General features: G+C 40.7%; 1 protein-coding gene across 1 annotated transcript; it reads right to left on the bottom strand.

Annotated features, from left to right (window-relative positions):
• Nucleotides 1-801: 801 nt before the first annotated feature.
• Nucleotides 802-19,401, bottom strand: cc2d1a (coiled-coil and C2 domain containing 1A). The gene is made up of 28 exons (XM_055040900.1): nucleotides 19,214-19,401; nucleotides 18,973-19,042; nucleotides 17,846-17,987; nucleotides 17,428-17,531; nucleotides 17,031-17,255; nucleotides 16,625-16,934; nucleotides 15,555-15,664; nucleotides 15,402-15,474; nucleotides 14,752-14,862; nucleotides 14,119-14,246; nucleotides 12,956-13,028; nucleotides 12,730-12,863; nucleotides 12,283-12,370; nucleotides 11,135-11,211; nucleotides 10,907-11,002; nucleotides 9,842-9,955; nucleotides 9,596-9,654; nucleotides 9,288-9,404; nucleotides 8,768-8,841; nucleotides 8,623-8,681; nucleotides 8,385-8,536; nucleotides 7,516-7,606; nucleotides 7,282-7,437; nucleotides 6,699-6,830; nucleotides 6,496-6,622; nucleotides 5,391-5,467; nucleotides 5,249-5,296; nucleotides 802-5,166 (listed from the first exon to the last, which is right to left on the bottom strand). Exons 2-28 carry the CDS (start codon nucleotides 19,027-19,029, stop codon nucleotides 5,134-5,136), a joined length of 2,967 nt encoding a protein of 988 aa, XP_054896875.1. The 5' UTR covers nucleotides 19,030-19,042; nucleotides 19,214-19,401; the 3' UTR covers nucleotides 802-5,133.
• Between the last annotated feature and the right edge of the window lie 28 nt (nucleotides 19,402-19,429).

Raw genomic sequence — 19,429 nt, 5'->3', positions numbered from 1 at the left:
CGGATCCACGCCCACCAGATTCCCGCTGGTTGTCCAATTGTTGTTGTTGTTGTTGTTTTTTTTTTATATCAAGCTGCTCTTCTCCCGGCTGCACCATCACACACGCCCCCATCCCCCACCACCTTTTGTCTGGGGAAATTTCACACTCACTCAAAGAACCAGCAGCAGCCCCCTTCCTCCCTCCCCCACACCACAGTGGGTCTGATAAAACGAGTCTATTATTGGTTCAGATCTTATTGTTTTGGCCCACTGCTTCTGTGCGAGATCATAAGAAGAATATTACTTCCAATAATAAGGAATATCAGAGAAACAAACCAGCATATGGTATGTTTTTTTGGTCCCGACAATGTCCAAGTTTTAAACAAATTTAGTGATGCACAAGGGATAAAATACAATCAGCGACTGCAAAATCGGCAGCAAATATGGACAGTGGCTGAAAAATAATCAAGTAATGACGAAAAAGAGTTTTAAAGATGGGAGTTAAAATAACCAGCAATCTGTGCAGCAGCTCCAGTTTACAAAGGAAGCTGGAAACGTTCAGAAGCTAATCTGACTGATGGTGCAAGAGCCCATGCAAGTAAATGAGCCCTGAAAAAATGGACGAAAATTTTAAACCGTATCCTGAACTGGTGGAGAAAAACGTAAACAAGAGTGGAACATCGATCAATGTTTTCCACAGAGCCATCCGTGTGAAAGCATGTAAAAAAAAAAATACAAAACCAAAAACCGAATGTACTGATCAATAAAATTAGATTTCCCTTTAGCTAAAAGAAATTAAAAATCAGGACAAGAGAATTTTTTTATTTCACCGTTTTATTTGTTTTAAAACCAAAGTCATACATTAAATCATAAAGCCTGAAGAATCAGGAACATTCCTACTTTTGAGCTGCACTGATAACCAAAACCTGGAATATATAAATAGAGCAACTTAGTTAGTGAAAAAAAAAAAAAGATTTATACTGACTGCCCTTTCATGACTTAAAAGAAAAAACGACAATCGTGGTTTTACGAACAGAGGAATGAGTTTCATACAGTTCGTTTAACAAAAGGAAAAAACAAAACAAAATGAGAAACAAGCTTTTAAGGACCAAACAATTAGTGTGAGAATGTGTGTGTGTGTGTGTGTGTGTGTGAGTGTGTGTGTTTAGCATGGTATAAAACCAGGAGAGGAGCGCGAATCATCAGCAGGACACATTTTCACCGCTGTCTTTCTTTTTGCTGTCCCATCACCATGAATGCTGATGAGCTTGTTGCCATGAAAACAGGATAGCTACGGAGGCCAGGAGGTCACATGAGGTCACATGAGGTCACATGAGGAATGCAGTGATTGTTCGGGATAATATGGGCTTTATATAAAACGGTGAAATGTTCCCGGTTTCAGGATCAGAGGCCATGTTTTAAATTGCTTTATTCTTATCGTTTTCTGTTTTTAACCTTCTGAAGGATCTACTGACATCTCAAAATGCATCACATATTTATTTGTATTAATTTTACTATCATAGCGGCATTGACATGACGCTACATGACGCTGCAACGAAGCCATAATGAGGCATCAAAAGCAGTTTTAGCCCAGAAAAAAAAACCCAAAACAAACTTTCCCAAAGCGCTACATGAGCTCTGATTGAACTCAAGCAAATTTAGAAAACAGCGTTTTAGCTACAGTTCATCATGGTTGATGCATCTTGGTTTTGAATTTTGGAGAAGACATTGCTTTGTGCGTTTTTCCTTTTCATTAGGACACGACGACTTTTAAGACAACAAAAACAGAGCATCAACTCCACCATCTAACACGGACGCTACTAAAATAAATCCCACATCCGAGCAAACGGATGTGAGATTTGAGTGCAGTCACCCAAAGTATGGAGACTCTTGCTAAATGTGAAGCATCGAGTCTATCAGTAACCCTACAAATGCACAGTCACGGTCAAAATAATGCTCAATATAAATAAGCACGAAGGTTTTGGCTTTTAGAGATGCACCTGAAGAGTTCCTTCAACGTGGTGAAACTCTCACACAACCTCAAAACAACTATTTCTGTCCAGGAATCCTTCTGAAACACTTTGGAAACAGTCAAGCACGGTGGTGGCAGAATCATGGTGACAGTATGCTTTTCTACGAGTTGTATTGGCGTACCGCTTCTTTGCAGGTCGCCAAAAATAATTTACGAGGGCATATGAACATATTTGTTCCCGTCTGTTCAACGTATGACCCTTATGATTTAGAGAAAATCCACAAAAAATTCCAACTTGTGCTCAAAATTATTCTACACTGGCAAAAACACTTTAATTAAAAAAAGAAAAAAGAAAGAAAAAACAACCTAAATCAACACGTGTCACATGAGTATTATGAGAGCAGACGCGCTTCTAATCTGACAATGTGAAAGAAAACCAACCTGTGACCTGACCTCTGGCTCGCTCTTCTATTTCTGCGATGCAAAAAACTTTAAGGAAGACCTTTGAACACAGCCGATCCATTGAGCCTGCATTAATACTAGTCAAAGTCACAGCATCTAAATCTCTCCCAATGTAGAGCTTTTCAGATTAATCAACATTTAAACTGCACTGCTGCATGCATGCGTCAGAGCGAAGCATCAACGCCGTCGCTTTTTGCTCGAAACAAGCGTTTAAATGTCTTTAAAGTTAGCTGCGCCACCCTGGAGTGAATGGAAATCAGCAGCTTTGTGAACAGACCGCCTTTGTCATTTAATGGCCATCTCAAGCTATGCAACTGAAAACGTTTATCCAAGTTTAGGGAGATTTCCGAGCGCCGACTTTTAACAGGGATTATTTGAGCAATTACCTCATCGCACCGACACAAAGCCTCCCCGGGGTCAGACCTCTCAGCGTTGGCTGTGCTGCTGCCAGCGGTCTCAGCTGGACGCGGTCTCAGCTGGACGCGGTCTGGCTTCCGCAAAACGCCACCACAGAAACCAGCGGCAAAAGATGCAGCAGCTGCTCGTGGTTTCCTAATAGACAGCTGGAAGAATGAATTGTTGTTTGACAGCGTGAACACATTCAAGCTGGGATAAGCCTCCGAAAGCAGTTCCAGCAGTTAATGAGGGAGCTTTCATTTGAGGGTTTTGATTCTGCGCCTTTTTGGGGACATGTGTCTACCAGGGCTGAAGTATGACAACATGCAGCGTTAACGCTTAAAGCAAGCAGAGTTTTAGTACTTCCTGTAGCCATCAACAATGTTGGCTTGACAAGTGACTGCCCTTCTTGGAGGAAATGCCTAGAGGAGCTTTTGAGCAAAGTCCACCTACATTCAATGCTTCGATACCGGGGCTTTGGAAATGTCGCCCAGGAAGATTTATGTCAGCAGTTCAAACACAGTTTCAATGTGACTTTGGCATTACTGTCTTGCTGGAATACGACTATCTAAATTTTAACCATCTGACCCAAACCGACATTTTAGGAGGTAGAGGAAGAACCCAAGAACCACCAAGACTCATCCCCATCATAAGAGAGACCAGAGTCACTTCCCACACTACTGGCCACTGCTTCAAAACCCACACCTTTAAACTGGCCCAAATCATCAGCCAGGTGTCCAACCAACAGGACCAAGATCCCAAACAAATCAAAACTGACTTTGGACCGGACGAAGCGGGATCTAGCACGGTCTAAACGTCAGTCCTACAGAACATTAGCGGCTACCTAAAGCTGGTCTGAGCAGGAAACCACAAAATAAAAAAAATTAAATATAGGTTTTCCACAATGAAACTGGGAAGTTTGTATTTTCATATTTGAGACCATCTGACCATTTCTAAATAAAAAAATAAAAAAATAATAAATAAAATCACAACAAATTCCAACTTCTGGTTTTTAAAAACCAGAATAGAAAGGAAAGACTAAAATAAATCAGTAAAATGTCAAACTGAATGACATCCACGCTGAAGATGAGCATAATGTGCAAGGCTGGGCTGGCAGACGTAGATTTAAACAAGCTTTTAATTTTACCGACATGCTTCTTCACATTCTGCAGCGCCGCAGCCAGAGTACAGACACAGAAAAGGAAGTAGATTAAAAAAAAAATAAAAAAATGAGGGTGATGGTGTGGAGGATTCAAAACTCACCACAGTAATAATCCCAATAACAATTGATGGAAATTACTGTGTGAGAAGTTTGACTGCTGCAAAGCCCATAAGGATTTTTTTTAAAGAGGAAAAAATTATTTTTGACATGACATGTTTAATAAAATGTAAATTAAATACAAAAAATATTATAGTCGAAATCGATACTCCCCTTTTGCACTGTTTTGTTGTATTTTAAATCTTCTTGGTTGAAGGAAAATCATTTTGGATTGAAATTTTTGGATTAAAATTTCTGGGCGGTATAAATAATTTTGGGCTTCAGACTGGAACCACACGAGGAAAAGACCTGAAAACACTTCAGCCGATGGAGGAGGAACCCAAACTCCTCTTCCTGCCTCCCTCTAACACCGACTCAACGTCTTCTAGTCACCTCCTTGGTGACTCACAAACTAATCCCTCATTATGGGATGTAAGCACAGGCACCCAGAAGCCCCGTTTTCTTTTTATTCCCCTTTAAGTTTTCTTTCCTCCCCGTATGGAAACCCTCCAAACAGGACAGATTACTGTAATCTGGGAACACTGGTGCAGACAGATTAGATTAAGCTCATTACACAGGGAAAATGCTGCAAGAAAGGGTTAATTCCACCCCAATCCACTGGTTCAATGCACCTCAGGTCATACACACACACACACAAATATATATACCAGTATACATATATTTATGTATATTTGTTCATTTGAGAACACCAAAAAAGCTGGTATGATACATCAAACATAAAATCCCTACATAGATTTTCTCCCACATCGTTAAAAAAATGATTGCAAATTTCTGTAGTGTTTCTTTGAATAAGTGCAAGTGATTCAGCACGTCCTTCTCCCCCATCATGCCTCTAAATGATTCCTTTAACATCCGCCTCCCTTGGTAGTTACAGCCCACATGGTGAACAGGTCATACAGACAGACAGAGGAAGGAGAGGTTGGGTCATGCAGTGGTCTTGGACACGACATCGTCACGCTTAAGGTGCGTTCTGCAGCGTCGGTGTGCAGGAGCGTGAATGAGAGAGATAACAGTACTGCAGCCAAGTCTCCACCTCACTGTTCTTTCACCCGGTGCGTTTTCGTTTTAGGGATTCCAGCTGAACGACGAGAAACAAAGCGTAACTACATATATTTGACTCACAGTGCAACAAAGAGGAACAAGTTTTATTCAACTGGTACCTCAATCTCTACCATCTTCATCCTTCCCAGGGCATCCTTTGCGGCTTCCTATGGGGAACAAAAATAAAAAAAATGGAGAATGAAATTGTTTTCCAGGGGAAAAAAGAAAACAATCTGAGTGCCCCGACCCGCCCACACTCACCCTGTTGCCTTGGCTGGAGTATTTTTTCACAGACTCAGAAAGTCCTTGGACGAAGCGCAGCAGCACGTGTTCATACTCTGCACATATTGTGAAAACACGGGGAGCGTAATTAAAAATATCGGCATGATTAAACATTACAGTCACAACATGCAAACGCACTCATCAAGACATGGATGTGATGGCAAAACTAGATGTTTGAAATAAATAAATAATGCAGTGTCTCTCAAATGCATTTGAGCCCTTAAACATTTACAGATTTGTCACACTGAAGCAAATTTTGAGGATTTTTACCATGGTTTCTCCAGGTTTCATCAACTCAAACGTAAGACTTTTTAATTCTGGTATGAACGCTCCATACTAGTCAACCTTTTTTTAAGACCTATATCTCTACAGGAACGTACAAACTTTGTCCAGCCAAAAATTATCACTTGCAAAAAAAGCTATGCAGCTAATACACCCAGGCTAGGTATGTTAGCAGTCAGTTAGCAATAGCTTTAATTGTCTGGAGTCACAGAATCAAATGGAAATTGTCTGCGTGCGACTCAAATGTTTGCCTGACAGAAAAATCATGCTAAAAAATAAAAACATAAAATATGGAAAATTAAGACAACATTTAAGACACATTAACATACCTCATATTAATGCTAAACTTACTTTTTAAAAATGAATTGAAGACATTTTAAGGCCTTCATTTTAGATTCCATGTGACATACCTATGCTATGATACCGAGGCTACTGCATTAACGACTTTCATATTCATGCAGCTAAAAAAAATTATAAAAATCAAGAAAACTATTAAAAATGACCCAGATATCAGTTGAAATCTTTAACTGCGCCCGACATGCAGTAGTCGGGAGTAATAATTCGGACGCAGCTCGATCGTTTCTGCTGATCTGAGACCTGGCGTGGGGCGACTGCAACCTTCGCTCACGTCCCGAATTAGAAATCCTGGAATGAGCGTGAAAGTGACCGAGCACAAGCTTCGGAAAGACGCTACGCACACAGAATGAAATTATTTAACACCTAAAGCCGTAAGATGAGTCTGATGCGCATGGAGATGAGTGTGCGGATAAACCTTTGAGCAATGAATCTGAACCTGCACTACCTGTCAGCAGAGCCGGAGAGGCTCGCTCCAGCTGAGCTTTCTGCCAGCGCAGCCTGTGCGTGACCTCTTTGTGTTGATGAATGAGGTCAGGCGGGGGATCGCGATGGTTTTTCCGGTAATCTGCAATCTGAAAGACTTCAGTGATGAGCGGGCGAGACCTCGGCTAAACAGATGTCGTGCGCACAGGCTCGGATTACACAAACCTTCCTCTCCAGCCGCTCCTTGTCGTAGTTGAGGAGGCTGAAGCTGTGGAGTTTGTACTGCGGAGGAGAGCCGTCGGGGCGACCGCTTCTGCCGCTCGACTCGTGTTTGGGTTTAGACGGAGGAGATGGAGCCTTACAGGGACAGAGGAAAAGCAAACCCGGCTCATCAACATGGATTATCCTCGGATACTTGTAAGTTATTTCCGTTTAGAGGTGATCAGTAATAGTGAACCGTGGTCGATACAGTCCAGCACATGCAAACAAAGTCAGTTTGAGGAAAAGTATAAAAAAAAAACAACCATTTCTCATATTCTGGACGCTGAACGTTAGTGTAAACTTTGCTAGACTCAGGTTGACGATTTCTGCAGGAGGGATTGTTGCAGATATTCACCAGCTGCCCTGGTTTGATAAGCTATTAGTGATCTAATTCCCATACATCTTCTCTCTGACATCATGGCACTTTGTCTCTTCTCCAAGATATTCGTTCTAGCGCCACATTAAAAAATGTTGGCGCGTGAAGCAAAAGCCTTTGCGTTTTATTGATTCTTAAATGATCCGGTCGGGCAAACTGTGAGCTACTCACTCGCTCCTTTTGCCTCCCCGGAGGAGAAAGCGGCGACACCGGCTCCAGAACGAACCACTTCTCCGTCGTCGGCCGCAGCTCCACTCCTGAGAGAGGCTCTCTGATCTTCACCCTCACCTCCAGCTTCCCCCCAGTAGCTTTACGGCCATCCATCACCTGTCCAGACACACCAGCTCTCAGAGAGAATCGATGCAAATGCTTGTGTGAACCGTGCGTTTGATCATTAATGCTTACTTCTATGATCTCTCTGATTTCACAGTGGTTCTCTAGAGCCTCTAGTTTCAGCTGCGCAGTGCCTACTGCTCTATCCGTCTTGAACAGCCCTCTAGAGAGTAAATGGCAAAAGACACAACATGCATTGATCGGTGAAGAATAGGAATGCAGCTTCCGACCTTTCTGGAAACCTCCCGTTGAGGCTGAAGCAGAACTTTTAAGAGCTTCTAAATCATCTCCTACTAAATGTTGAATCGGTTTCCTCTGTTTTTTACATTTAATTACTGCATTGACAGCAAGTCTTTGCATGCCTTAGCCAAGCCTTGATTGTGTTGTTCATCCTAAAAGGGAGGGTTTCTTATCCACGGATGCCATTTCTGTGAGCAGTTTAGTGATAGAAATTGCAGCTTTTTATGTGACTTAGTTATAAAGAAGCGCATTATAAATGTGCGAATGTTCTTCAAGAGCAGGATTTGTTGGGCTATAATCGCTTTGTCATGCAGTCACAACCATACGGCTACCTAAAAATGAAGTCATAAAGGGCTCATAGTGTCACTTTTATTGTTATCACAACAGTACCACAAAACTTTAAGTCCATATTGGCCCACCTCTAATCCAACCAGATGATGCTCTTAGTGCAGATGAGGTCTGAATTAAAGCAGAGATTAGATGTGGCTTCAGAAGCTGAAACAATCCGCTAATCAATATTTGTTCTTATTTTGAATATTTATCTGAGTCGCATCAGCCGTTTTGCATCCTGGGGTCTCTTTGTTTTAGCTTGTTTCTAGTCAGTTTTATTAAAGTCAGTGCTTTTTTTATTCAGTTGCATGTATTTCATTGAGTAGTGTATTTTTTTCCTGACATTTCGATGACGCTGTGAGTAGTTTTACCCCTTGTGGACGACTTCAAACTTGATGCCTTTGGACTGAACAACCCGTTTGAATCCTCTGTGGGTTCGGTTAATGTTGAGTCTGAACTGCTCTTTGAACTCTGGACTGCTGCTGTTCTTCACCGTGCCGGTTTTGTCCCTCTGGGCGTCCTCCTACACACAAAACGCACCGTTCAGCACAGACGCGCGCAGCCAACACCGACGAAACACAACCGGGCGAGAAAAAGACGGCGCCTCACCGAGCTGGGGAAGGGAAATTCGAATTTTACGCTGGCGTCCAGATCATTAGGAGAGACGCCTGTGGAGTCAAGAGTTCGGTGTGAATGGCCTCAGATTTACCAGGTCACGAAGCGCTGACCTCGAAGGCGCATACGTCCTCCGTACCTGATGGAGCGGGCAGGTTGATGCCTCGGATGATGTACAGTACCAGGTCACTGGGAGATAGGTCGGAGTTGATCCTGTGTGATGGAAAAACAACCAATCAGGATAAAAGCCAAATAATTTTGCCTGTTTTATGAGTCACGCAGCTTTTAGCTTGATATCATGCTGGAACAGAGATGCACTGAGTCACAATGAGTCACTCTGACTCATCTCCCAAAGCAGTCCATTTCCAGGACCAAAACATATTTCACTAAATTAAAACCATGCTTCATTGGAAGACAAATAAATTACATCAAACCAAATTAAATGGCATATTTTCATCTGTTTCCGGCATATTTATCTAATTTAACTTAAATCTATGTCCATCTCACTGTATAGAAAATTACAACATATTTGTTATACAAACTATGAATAGTCTCTTTGGGAAACTAATCCCAAGATGGATGCAACCTCAAGGATCCCAGTGATCACTCCTTAAATATAAAAAAGAGAGTAAAATCTGCTTGGGATTAAACTGATTTACTTTGCAGAGTTGAAGGTTCTCTCCTGGGTGAGGCACTTGGGGACCGGGTGGCCCTTGGTGTGGGCGTTCTTCAGCAGCTCTATGTACTTCATAGTCTCCTCAACCAGCTTCTCAGACCTGAGGGGAGACAGAAAGGAGGCTTTTGCACAAATACTAAGACATCTGAAGTCAGCAGAGACAGCTGTCGAAGCGCAGCGTGACAGACCGTGCTAATTGTTACACCCCAACAAGAGTGTTTGAAGATCAACGCATGATGCTTTCCAGAGTGTAAATATGAGGGAAAAAGGAGAAGTGAAAATGTTCCTTACTTCAAAGCCTCGCCTACGTTGCCCATGAGTGTGAATTGCTGAGAGAAGCCCAGACATTTCTGACACAAGAAGAAGAAGATTGTGGGTAAGAAAACATGTGGGGAAAACGTGGAGAAAATGGAAAATATCTTACAGACTTATGAAAAGATTTACAACCCAATAGCATTAAGAGCCTGGTGCACATATTTTAGAAAGTGATGTGAAGGAATGTTTATACCACAGACTTTTAAATGAAAAGGTTTTAACCTCGTGTTGCTTTCGCAGGAGATCCATGAGTGTTTGGTATTTTTCACTGGAGCGAGGAGAGGCCCGGGAACGGCCCAGCGAATAATCCTCCTCACTCACCGGAGCGCTTGGAATCTGATCCAAAGCAGGGAGGAAATGTGATGAAAGTCTTTTTAAAAAAGAAACATCAATCTCCAAAAACAGTAGAGTAACGAACACGACTCAAACTAAACAGCACTAAATCTGTAGTGTACATGTTCTTACCACATGGGCCAAAACTGTTGAAAATACTTGAGGGCTGCAGACATTTAAAAAGGTTTTACTTCTTTTTAGTGTCTTGAAGTAGAACATGTTTGTTTATTCTCAGCACCAAGAACAAGATATAAGTCACAAGTTCCAGTATTAAGCCTAGTTTAATGAATGGCGGCAATCAAGTCTGCTTTTGAACAAAATTTCTGGATGTCTATCAACATATTTCCTATGCAAACCAAACAAAATGGGTTATTGAAAGACAAATACTTTGTGTCGTGTCTAAACCTTTCAATTTGGAAAATTTGGTTTGTCTGCCTCTTGTCTGAAAGGCCTCTCACATCAGTAAAAAAAACAACATATATCAGAGATACCCCTCTGCAGAGATACCAAAATACTGGCAATCAAGTAGTTTAACACACAAGCCACTGCACTATCCAAGCTACAACTTTTTTATTTGCAACACGTCACGGTATCTTTGAACTCTATTCACATATAGTTTTTTTTTTTCTGTTGGTTTGAAGTGAGGATCCGGTTTGACATCTGTGTGACGTCCCGTTGATAATGAGACAAACAAAAACACAATATTCTGGGGAAATCCATGGAGGGGCTGAGTCAGACAAATCAATAGGTTATATGAAGCATAGCTGAATAAAACAGTCGGATATGAATTAAAGAAAAAAGAAAATCACTTGGGATGAAAGGTGGAATAATAATGTATGACTGATGACGACAGATACAGAAAACCTAAGTCTAAAAAGGTCTCGCTTTCCGCCATCTTGTTACAATTTTGCATTGAGTGCAGCTGTAAGAATTATGAGCCAAAGCCAATATAACCTTTGTGATGTCAACAGGAAGGCCAGACTTTGCAGCCGTAACCATGGGTTCCAGTCCTTTGGCGTGTCTGAGGTGCTGTGCTGCTCCCGTCATATCCTGAAAACGACCAACTTATGTGAATACACCCGTTGCCGCACAGCAGACTGTCAAAAACAGGCAACAAAACGTCCACAAACAGCAGAGAAACACCAAACAGGTGGGGAAAAGAATAAACAACCAGTAGCTCACCTTCATCTGTTTGGAGCGAAGCGCTGCGCGCAAAAAGGCCTGTCGTCTTAGCAAGAGGAAGTCCACCTGTTGCTGGGCTGAAAACGTAGTGAAAACATAAATGTGGCTTTTAGGTTTATGACACATTTCAGACATGAGCAGCACGCCGCTAAAGTATTCACACCCCAGGAACCTTTCCTCGTTTTGTCACGTTATTGGCATTTCCTGTGCTTGAGCAACCAGGAAGTAACATTCATGCCCCTTACTGTGTCACCCCTAAAGAAAATCTATTGCAAGCAGCTGCTTGCGATAGATTACACTGTGTTTAACAGAGAGTAATTTAAACTCAGTGTAAATCCAGCTGTTCAAAATAAGTTTGGTTTCAATTAAACCATTCTGTTTCCGATTCATGATGCACTGCTTTTTGTGGCAACTCGCATAAAATAAAAGTTATTAGGGCTGTAGCAATGAATCGTGATGAATCTATTACAGAAATAAAGTCGTCAATTAATTTAGCTATTAATTAATTATCACATGGAGTATACAGACTAAAAATAAGCTATTTGGTGGGGAAAAAAAAACACATTCAGAGCAGTAATTATCCCAAATCTGTACATTTTTTAATTCAAACTTAATTTTCAAAGTCAAAAACAGTTTATTGAGCCCAAAGGGAAATGAAAAATTGTTTTAGCTCTTTTAATAAAGAGGCTGTGAGCAGGAAAGATCTTCTGTAGCAGTCTGTATCACAACAAATTTAAAGATACCTCTGGCTAAAGATACTGTTTTTCTATGAGTCTCATAAAGAGGGAGCTGAAGGTTGTCCATATTTTTTTTAAACTTTTGTCTTTGCACCATCATCTCAAACGTTCCATTTAAGATTTACCCAAAATAAACTTTGTCAATATGCTTCAAATTCTTTACAGTAATGCTATGTTCCTTCATTTTTAACAATAAAATGTTCATTTCCTTATTTAAAAAAATGTGTTTTGTTTGCTTATTTGCATATTTACATGCATTTCGAATATTGTATAAAACAGCTTTAAGTAGTCAAATGAAAAATCTATAGAATATGTCACCTTTAAAATCCGACTGATTGAATAAATGACTACTAAGATAATGTTTCTCACATTAAGGCACTGCAGGTCGAACATGCAGAGTTTTGAACCAACCTTTCGGTCCCAGTTTTGGAGTTGAGGATCCTGCAGGGCCTGGGGGAGCCGGAGACTTTGCTTTCTGCACAGGTGGACGCACTGCAGGCTATAAGAACGGAAAATCATCAGACAAACCAAATACCTTCACTAACAGACGTCTGGCTGATGGGTTAAACTATAGCTTGGAATAGAGACAAATCTAACATATTGTACATTAACATGAAACGCTTGGTTCTGTAGTTACTGCTTTGTCATAATAGCTCTTAAAACAGCCAAACAATCCTGCAGTGGGTAGGAGGTGCAGAGCAGAAACAATACTGATAAAAAAAAAATCTTTCTTTGAAGCTGCAGGAGTTGAAATGGCACCAAATGAAGCTTTTCTTTCTTTAATCCACAGACAGATTTCCTGGCTACACTGGGACATTTGGGCCGTTTTGTGCAGCTCTCCATCTTTTTCATCCCCACCTTGGCAGCCTCTTTCTGTCCATCCTCATCATCGTCATCTGCGTCGGCATCCTGATTTGCTATTTTCAGAGCCGTTTCCAGGACACCTATCAGGTTCTGCTGACTCCCCTCTGAGCCCTGGAGAGGAGGACATCCTGGAGAAAACACACGCACACTCCAATAAGTTCAACAAGTCAAAGCTTAACAAATGGAGTCAAAACCTGACACAAAATATCCAGGAAGTTACCAGGAGGCACCGGGAGATCGTTCAGGTTGACAGGTCGGCCTGCGCTGTGAGCTTTGATGGCGTCCTGGTATTGCTGTTAGACAGGAAAAAAGGGAGAAAAGAATCATGGATGGTTTTGACTTAAAACAAAACTCTGGGAGGCTCGCTATTGAAAGAAAAAGGGAGGCAATCAAAACCAAAGTGGCTGACGCAAACAAATAACTCAAAATTGCAAAAAACGGCGAGTAAAAAAAAAAGAAAAAAAGAATCAAACTCATCAATACAGCCAAACCTCGGTAGAAGTCATGGAAACCCACTGAGTAGGTGGAGACTATTTCCAAGAACACATTCAAAAATAACTTGCACAAAATCCATGCAAACATCCTCACATCTGCAATAGAGTCACAAAGCAGACACAGATCCAGCCGGGTAAATCACTTTCTGCTGATACGAGATAGATCTGCACCTTGGTTCAGGTCAGGATCACTGCTGAAGTTGTTTTAGTCACAAACACAGCAGATGCAGACAAATGTATTCCTGCAGTGAGCTACAAGTCGAGACTTGACAACGCGATCCTCAAAGCTTTACAGCATCTGTCGGTTTCAGGCAGGAATCACTCTAAGATCACCTGAAGTATGTGATGTTTCATCTAAAACCAGGCAAACTGTGTTAACACAAAGAGGACCATTTGTCCAGTTGATGCGACCCAAGAGCAGATCTTCCTCTGCATGTAATTTCAGAAATAAACAGACACCTGTTTATTTCTTCAGAGCTAACTGTGAGTTCAGAGGGGAGACTCACAGTTAGCTTTGTAAATTTGCCCCAATGTATCAAAAAGGTTATATTGATAAAATAGCTAACTTTGTGGCATGTTTAAAGCAAGTGAGCTTTTAAAATGTGATTAATGTGTGCAGCTCTATTTTCACCTCCTTTAATTTAGAGAATTAAGAGAAAAAATCAACAAAACCTTGAAGATTTCTAGGAATTTTTCACACTTTTCCCTCCATTTTTCTGGTTCATCAATTTATAGTGTCCTACAATGACACTATAATCTTTCCAGTCAAATGTACACCACCAAGATACCAAGCCAACAAAACAAAAGAAAAAAAGGTCAGTCACACAGACTGTGTAAGTTTTATTTGATCCAATAGATTGATCATATGCCAAGGTGGCATCGAGGCTACCTTGATAATCCGCTGGTGCATGCGAGCTTTGCGATCGTCTCCTTTGCTCTTGGCTCCCTCTGCTGCCTGCTTGTAAATGTCCATCCTCTGCTTCAGGGCCTCTGCCACGCTGCCGGGAGCAGGAAGGTCTGCAAAGAGACACACAAATACTCATGGATGCTAAATTTTACATGATTATGTTGTTTTCACAGCTCAGAGACAACATTTGAGCTACCACTCAAACATTTAACACAGAACCCAGGCATGGCATACCTTATTTTTAAGGCATGTTTGTTAAAAATATTATCATCAACCCCGTTCCCTTTATGAAAGGTTTTGTGTTTTGTCTAGAGTATTTTTTTTCTCATCTTGCCACCTGGTGGCTAAATTCTGCAATTGATCAGAACTGATTAGATTCTTGTTCAGTTGCCATTAATGTTTTTCTGGCTAAGAGAAAATAGATTTTTTCAAATCTTATCTACTGAGAAAAAATAGAACAAAATCCTTCATCCTCTGATCAACTTTAATAAACAAACAAAAACTTTTTAAATACACTCAAATCTCACTGTGAAATTTTAGGTACATTTATTAAACGATTGTGTTTTTTTTTGTAAGAAAATAGTGAACACAAAGTATTTAAAAGGAGGATCTTACTGTTGGTGGCTATCTGGGTGGGTGCAGGAGCAGGAGCAGCAGCAGGAGCAGCAGCAGGTTTGGTAGAAGTCTGAGGAGGAACAGGCGCACTCTGCTGCACCACTGCATCTCCTGCAGATAATCAGAACAGTGCAAAAGTAAGCACTGGTTCCTTAGTAACAAAAACTTTAAGGTGGCATATTATTCTGACCACAATATTCTGAGTAAATATGAGCTAAATCAGTTAATTTATTATTTATTTAATAAGCACTGATTATAATGTAAATCAGGAGCAATGTAGGCAGGTAGGCCGTTTCATTTTATTTACTTAAGTTCAGTTCAATCATACCTGCAACTCATCACATAATGCTAAATATCTTCAGTAAATCAGACAGTACTGACTCTCAAAGACAAAGAAATCATAAAGCTTGACTGCAGCATTTAAACATGGTGATAAAAATCAACATTTATAACCAATAGCTCTGTCTAAATGAAGCCATTAATATAATTCTTCCGTGTTCATAATAACCGTAAAAGATAAAGTGTCCTGCACTGGCTCCCGTCTTCAATCCTGAATCCACAACAGAAAAGATATCTGCTCCTGTTGCCTGAACCTCAACTGAGATATTTGTCAAGTCTCTCTCATTTTAACTGCAGCGCTGCAGACTCACCTGGAGGGGGAGGTAGTGAGCTCAGCTCCATTGGTTCCCCTCGGTCCACAGCCTCCACTAGCGAGTCGAGCTTCTGCAACGATGGAGGGCAGAACACGTCGTTGACTCTCTGTAACTTTGAAGCAAACAGATCTGCCAGAGCGGCCGTGTTACCTTGGCAGTGAGGTAGTGCTGCTTGGCCAGGTTGATGTCACCGCTCTGCTTGGCCTGAATGGCAGCCATCTTATACTCCCTCTGTCTGGACAGCACGGCCCGTTTCACCTCTACAAGGAGCGAAATTATGAATACAAGTTAGTTTCCTGTCAAACAGAGAACTGTAATGGAGACTAAGTGATTCTACACAGCAGTAACATAAAATCTTACCAAGTATTTATAGTCTAGTTTCGAGTGCAAGTATATTGATACACTTGGGATGAAATAAAAACAACTTTTCAGCAAGATACAGGAGCTTGTTTGAAGTCCAAAATTCCTTAAACATGAGGAAAATATCTTGTTTTAAGAGAAAACATGTCAGTGGGACAAGTTATTTATCAATATTAAGAAATTTTCAACTTGAAACAAGCTCCTATATCTTGCTAAAAAGTTGCATGTAGGGCCCACTTAATGATCATCAGGAGATCTGATTATTTTGATGATTAATCAGATCATAAAATGGGATATTCTACAGATTTAAGTTTTTTATGCAATATCAGGCACATTTAAAATGCAAATAAACAATTAAATTTCTTTTTAAATGAAAAGGAAAAAACATTTTATTGCCCAAGATGCAACAACAGAATCCTTCAGTTGAACACTTTCTCATTTGTAGCAAAAACACATCAACATGTGAAAAGCTCAGTCCTTTCTACTTGACTTATCAATACAGTGAATAGATCTGTTGACTATTTTTTCAATTCATTGATTAATAAAATACATTTTTCACTGAATTTGAACCAGGTGAAGCTCGTCTTACATGCAAAATGTAAATATTTCTTGTACAGTTTTGGCTTAATTACCACTCTGAATACGTTGTTCTTTCAGCAAATAACTTTTTTTAACCTGGATGCTCCAGTTAACAGTTAATCGATTACTAAAAGAGTTGACGATTATTTCACCAATCAAATAGTTACTATTAATCTGGTACTTTTGAATTGGTTTGTCTTATCTCAAGCATAATAATACATTTGGACTAGAAACTAGACTAAATATACTTAGTAAGACTTGTGAAAGGTGTTCCCAGTTACCCGAGTGCCGGGCGTCAGGTTGACTGGGCGTCAGGGGGGAGATCGCAGGCGTTTCTGGGGTGATGGCAGCAGCTGGTTTTTGGGGAGGGGTCAGATGTCTCGGTTTAGTGTTCAGAGTTTCTGGCGCTGGCTCCCTCAGTGGTTTCTGATTAGAAGGAGGGGAGGGAATCAGCGCGGGCGGTTCTCGTTCCTTGACGGGTTCAGGCTCGGCTGGAGCGTTCGATTTTGCGCCAATGGCAACCGGAGGAGGAATCTCCTCTTCATTGATTGGCTTCCCTTTTTTCACAGACGTCAACATGGACTGCAACGTCTACAATTAGAGAGGACAATCATAAGCACACAGAGTCGATCTGTATATAAACTGAGAACCATAATAACATTTTTCCATTTCGTTTTATCAGTTTACCTTCAACCCTCTGTCATATCTTCGAACTTTACTAGTCTCGCCTGCGGCCTTGGCATTGGCTGTAGCCTTCTGATACATATCAAGGCGCTCCAACAGGCGAGACTCCAATCCTCCAGGAGCGCTGGGAGAAGAGACGCTCACTTTAGGAGCAGTGGAAGTGACGGCGGGGCGCGTTGGAGCAGGAGTGTCCGCCTCGTCGTCCTCCAACACTTCGTTTAATTCTGCCTGTGAAGACAGCACGAAAAAGAAATACACAAAGTAACTGATATAGTAGTTGAGTCATCATGGCAACAAAAAGGTAAATGTGGGATACTGCGAGTTATTCAAAAAGTGCCCAAAAATATGACTTAAGACCCTATTTTTAATGTCTAAAATTGATGAAAAGTGTTTGTTTTACCAACAGCTCTTCATCATCCAAATCTTCGTCTCCCATGTCGTCATCGTCCAGATCTTTCATACATAGAGCCGCCATTCGCTCAATTTCAGCCATTGGAACAGGAGCTAAAAAGAAATAATCAAAAACAAACCAAGAAGGGTTTATTGTTGAGTCAATTAATATGAATCAATGATTAACACTTTAAAGTGAGGTCACAGTCGTTGTCCTTCTCTTTGATTTTCACTGATGTTTTGTGATTTTTCCCTCTGAATTGGACATTCTTCTCTCCGTATTGATTAAACAAAGAGTTTCTTACATTTTTATTCTTTAAGAGAAATAAACTGAGTCTTGGTTTCCAAAGTTCTCTGTAATCCCTCGGGTTTGTTCGTATTTCTCCTGCTATCTCTGAATCGGTAAAATGCAAGAGAAGTACACTCACATCTTCCATCCCCTTTCTTCCCTTGTGGTCTCCCTCCTTTCCCGCCTCCTCCCACCAAACTGAGGAGCTCTGCCTCCAGGTCCTCGTCATTTCCATCATCGTCCATCCCTCCATCCGGGGTAAGGTCGAGAAGAAGCCCCATCTGAGAGGCAGACAGGAGGAGAGCCACTGAATTCATGTAAAACTAATATTCTATACATCAACAAAACATCATTTTAAATTCACATTAGACCACCCTAAGCTTTGATCGCAGCATAGATTTGATTTCAGTCAGGATCATGAACTGTTTGAATTGCTGCAGGAACTATTTTCACACTCATCCCAAAAATATCTGATGAGTTATAATATTTTTCCATGGTCCTACAATCAAATGTTTAGCACTAATAGAAAAGCAAGACTTTTTTTTATAAGTAAACCACAACCTTATTGTGCTTTCGATAAGTAGCCACACCTTTAACTTTTCCACATTTTACCAGAATATAACCATAAATGTCAAGAAATGTTATTAGGGTTTTATGTGAGCGATAAACATAAAATATGCAGTTTTTTTTTTACAATTAAAAATAAATTATGCATTTGTTCTTTACGCCTCTTTTACTCTCATATCCCAAGTTAAAATTCCAAGTTAAAATTCCTGACAAGCAGCTGATTTCAGAAATTGTCCAATTAGTTATTAGAGTCCGCCTTTGAGTATTTCAATTAAATTCTTAGTTTAGTTCAATTCAGAATATTTATACTGCACCAATTCACAACGCATCATTTCAAGTTACTTTACAAAACAAGTTATTTCAATTCAATGACACATACAGTCCAAATGATTATCAAATGGTGCATTTAGTTCAGTTTGTCATTCAGATTTGTAAACGTTTTCTATCCAACATAAAAGGTTCAAGGCGTGGAAGTAGCTTTCTGTAGGATCCACAGCTGTTCGTTCTGGCATTTTATATTTTACTGACATATTTTTTTTACATTTTTTTTTAAATCTACATTTCTGTGTTGTTTGGTGCAGTACTTTTCTACTAGACAGTTTTCACTTGGTTGACTCCAGGAGATGATTGTATTGTCTAGCAGTGAATTAACATCAGGCACAATTCACAAATTTGCTTATGGGATATGACAGGTATTACCTGTTTGGCTCTGGCTGCCCCTTGACCCCGGGGAGGAGGGTTCCTGCTGCGACTCATGGGCTGTAAACACCTGTGTAAAAAACAAAAACATAGTTAAAATAATTAAATCCCTTTGTTTGAGAAAACGCGGCAAAGAAAATGATCCAAACTGTCACATATCGTATTAGCGTCTCCACTTCTTGTTAGCTTCCAGCTAAAAGAAACCTCAGAGCTTTTGCATTTTCCGACAGGCTGTTTTTACCTTCACAGCTCGACTCAATGTCGCTTTGCTCAGCTCCGTCACTCAGATTTAAAACTCCTTCCGTACAACTTCAACCAGATGAACAGAGAGGGGCATCCCGAGGTGTACGCGCTTACTTTGAGGTGTCAAAACAAGAGCAGTAAGCCGTGTAAATGACTTCCTGTATGGCGCTTTACGGCTGGTCAAAAACACGCCCATAGTTGACGTAAAGCAGTG

The sequence above is a fragment of the Poeciliopsis prolifica genome, unplaced genomic scaffold (genome assembly GCF_027474105.1).
Source record: "Poeciliopsis prolifica strain line A6 unplaced genomic scaffold, Auburn_PproV2 SCAFFOLD016, whole genome shotgun sequence".
Classification (NCBI taxonomy): Eukaryota; Metazoa; Chordata; class Actinopteri; order Cyprinodontiformes; family Poeciliidae; genus Poeciliopsis; species Poeciliopsis prolifica.
This window is presented reverse-complemented; position numbering and strand designations above follow the sequence as displayed.

What these genes read in the sequence shown, in the direction of transcription:
- cc2d1a (XM_055040900.1), bottom strand. Translation starts at nt 19,029, where the DNA reads ATGAGTCGCAGCAGGAACCCTCCTCCCCGGGGTCAAGGGGCAGCCAGA. An exon ending in CGATCTCCCGGTGCCTCCTG is followed by an intron (nt 12,864 to 12,955) that starts GTAACTTCCTGG and finishes TGTTTTCTCCAG; the next exon opens with GATGTCCTCCTCTCCAGGGC. An exon ending in GACAGAAAGAGGCTGCCAAG is followed by an intron (nt 12,371 to 12,729) that starts GTGGGGATGAAA and finishes CCGTTCTTATAG; the next exon opens with CCTGCAGTGCGTCCACCTGT.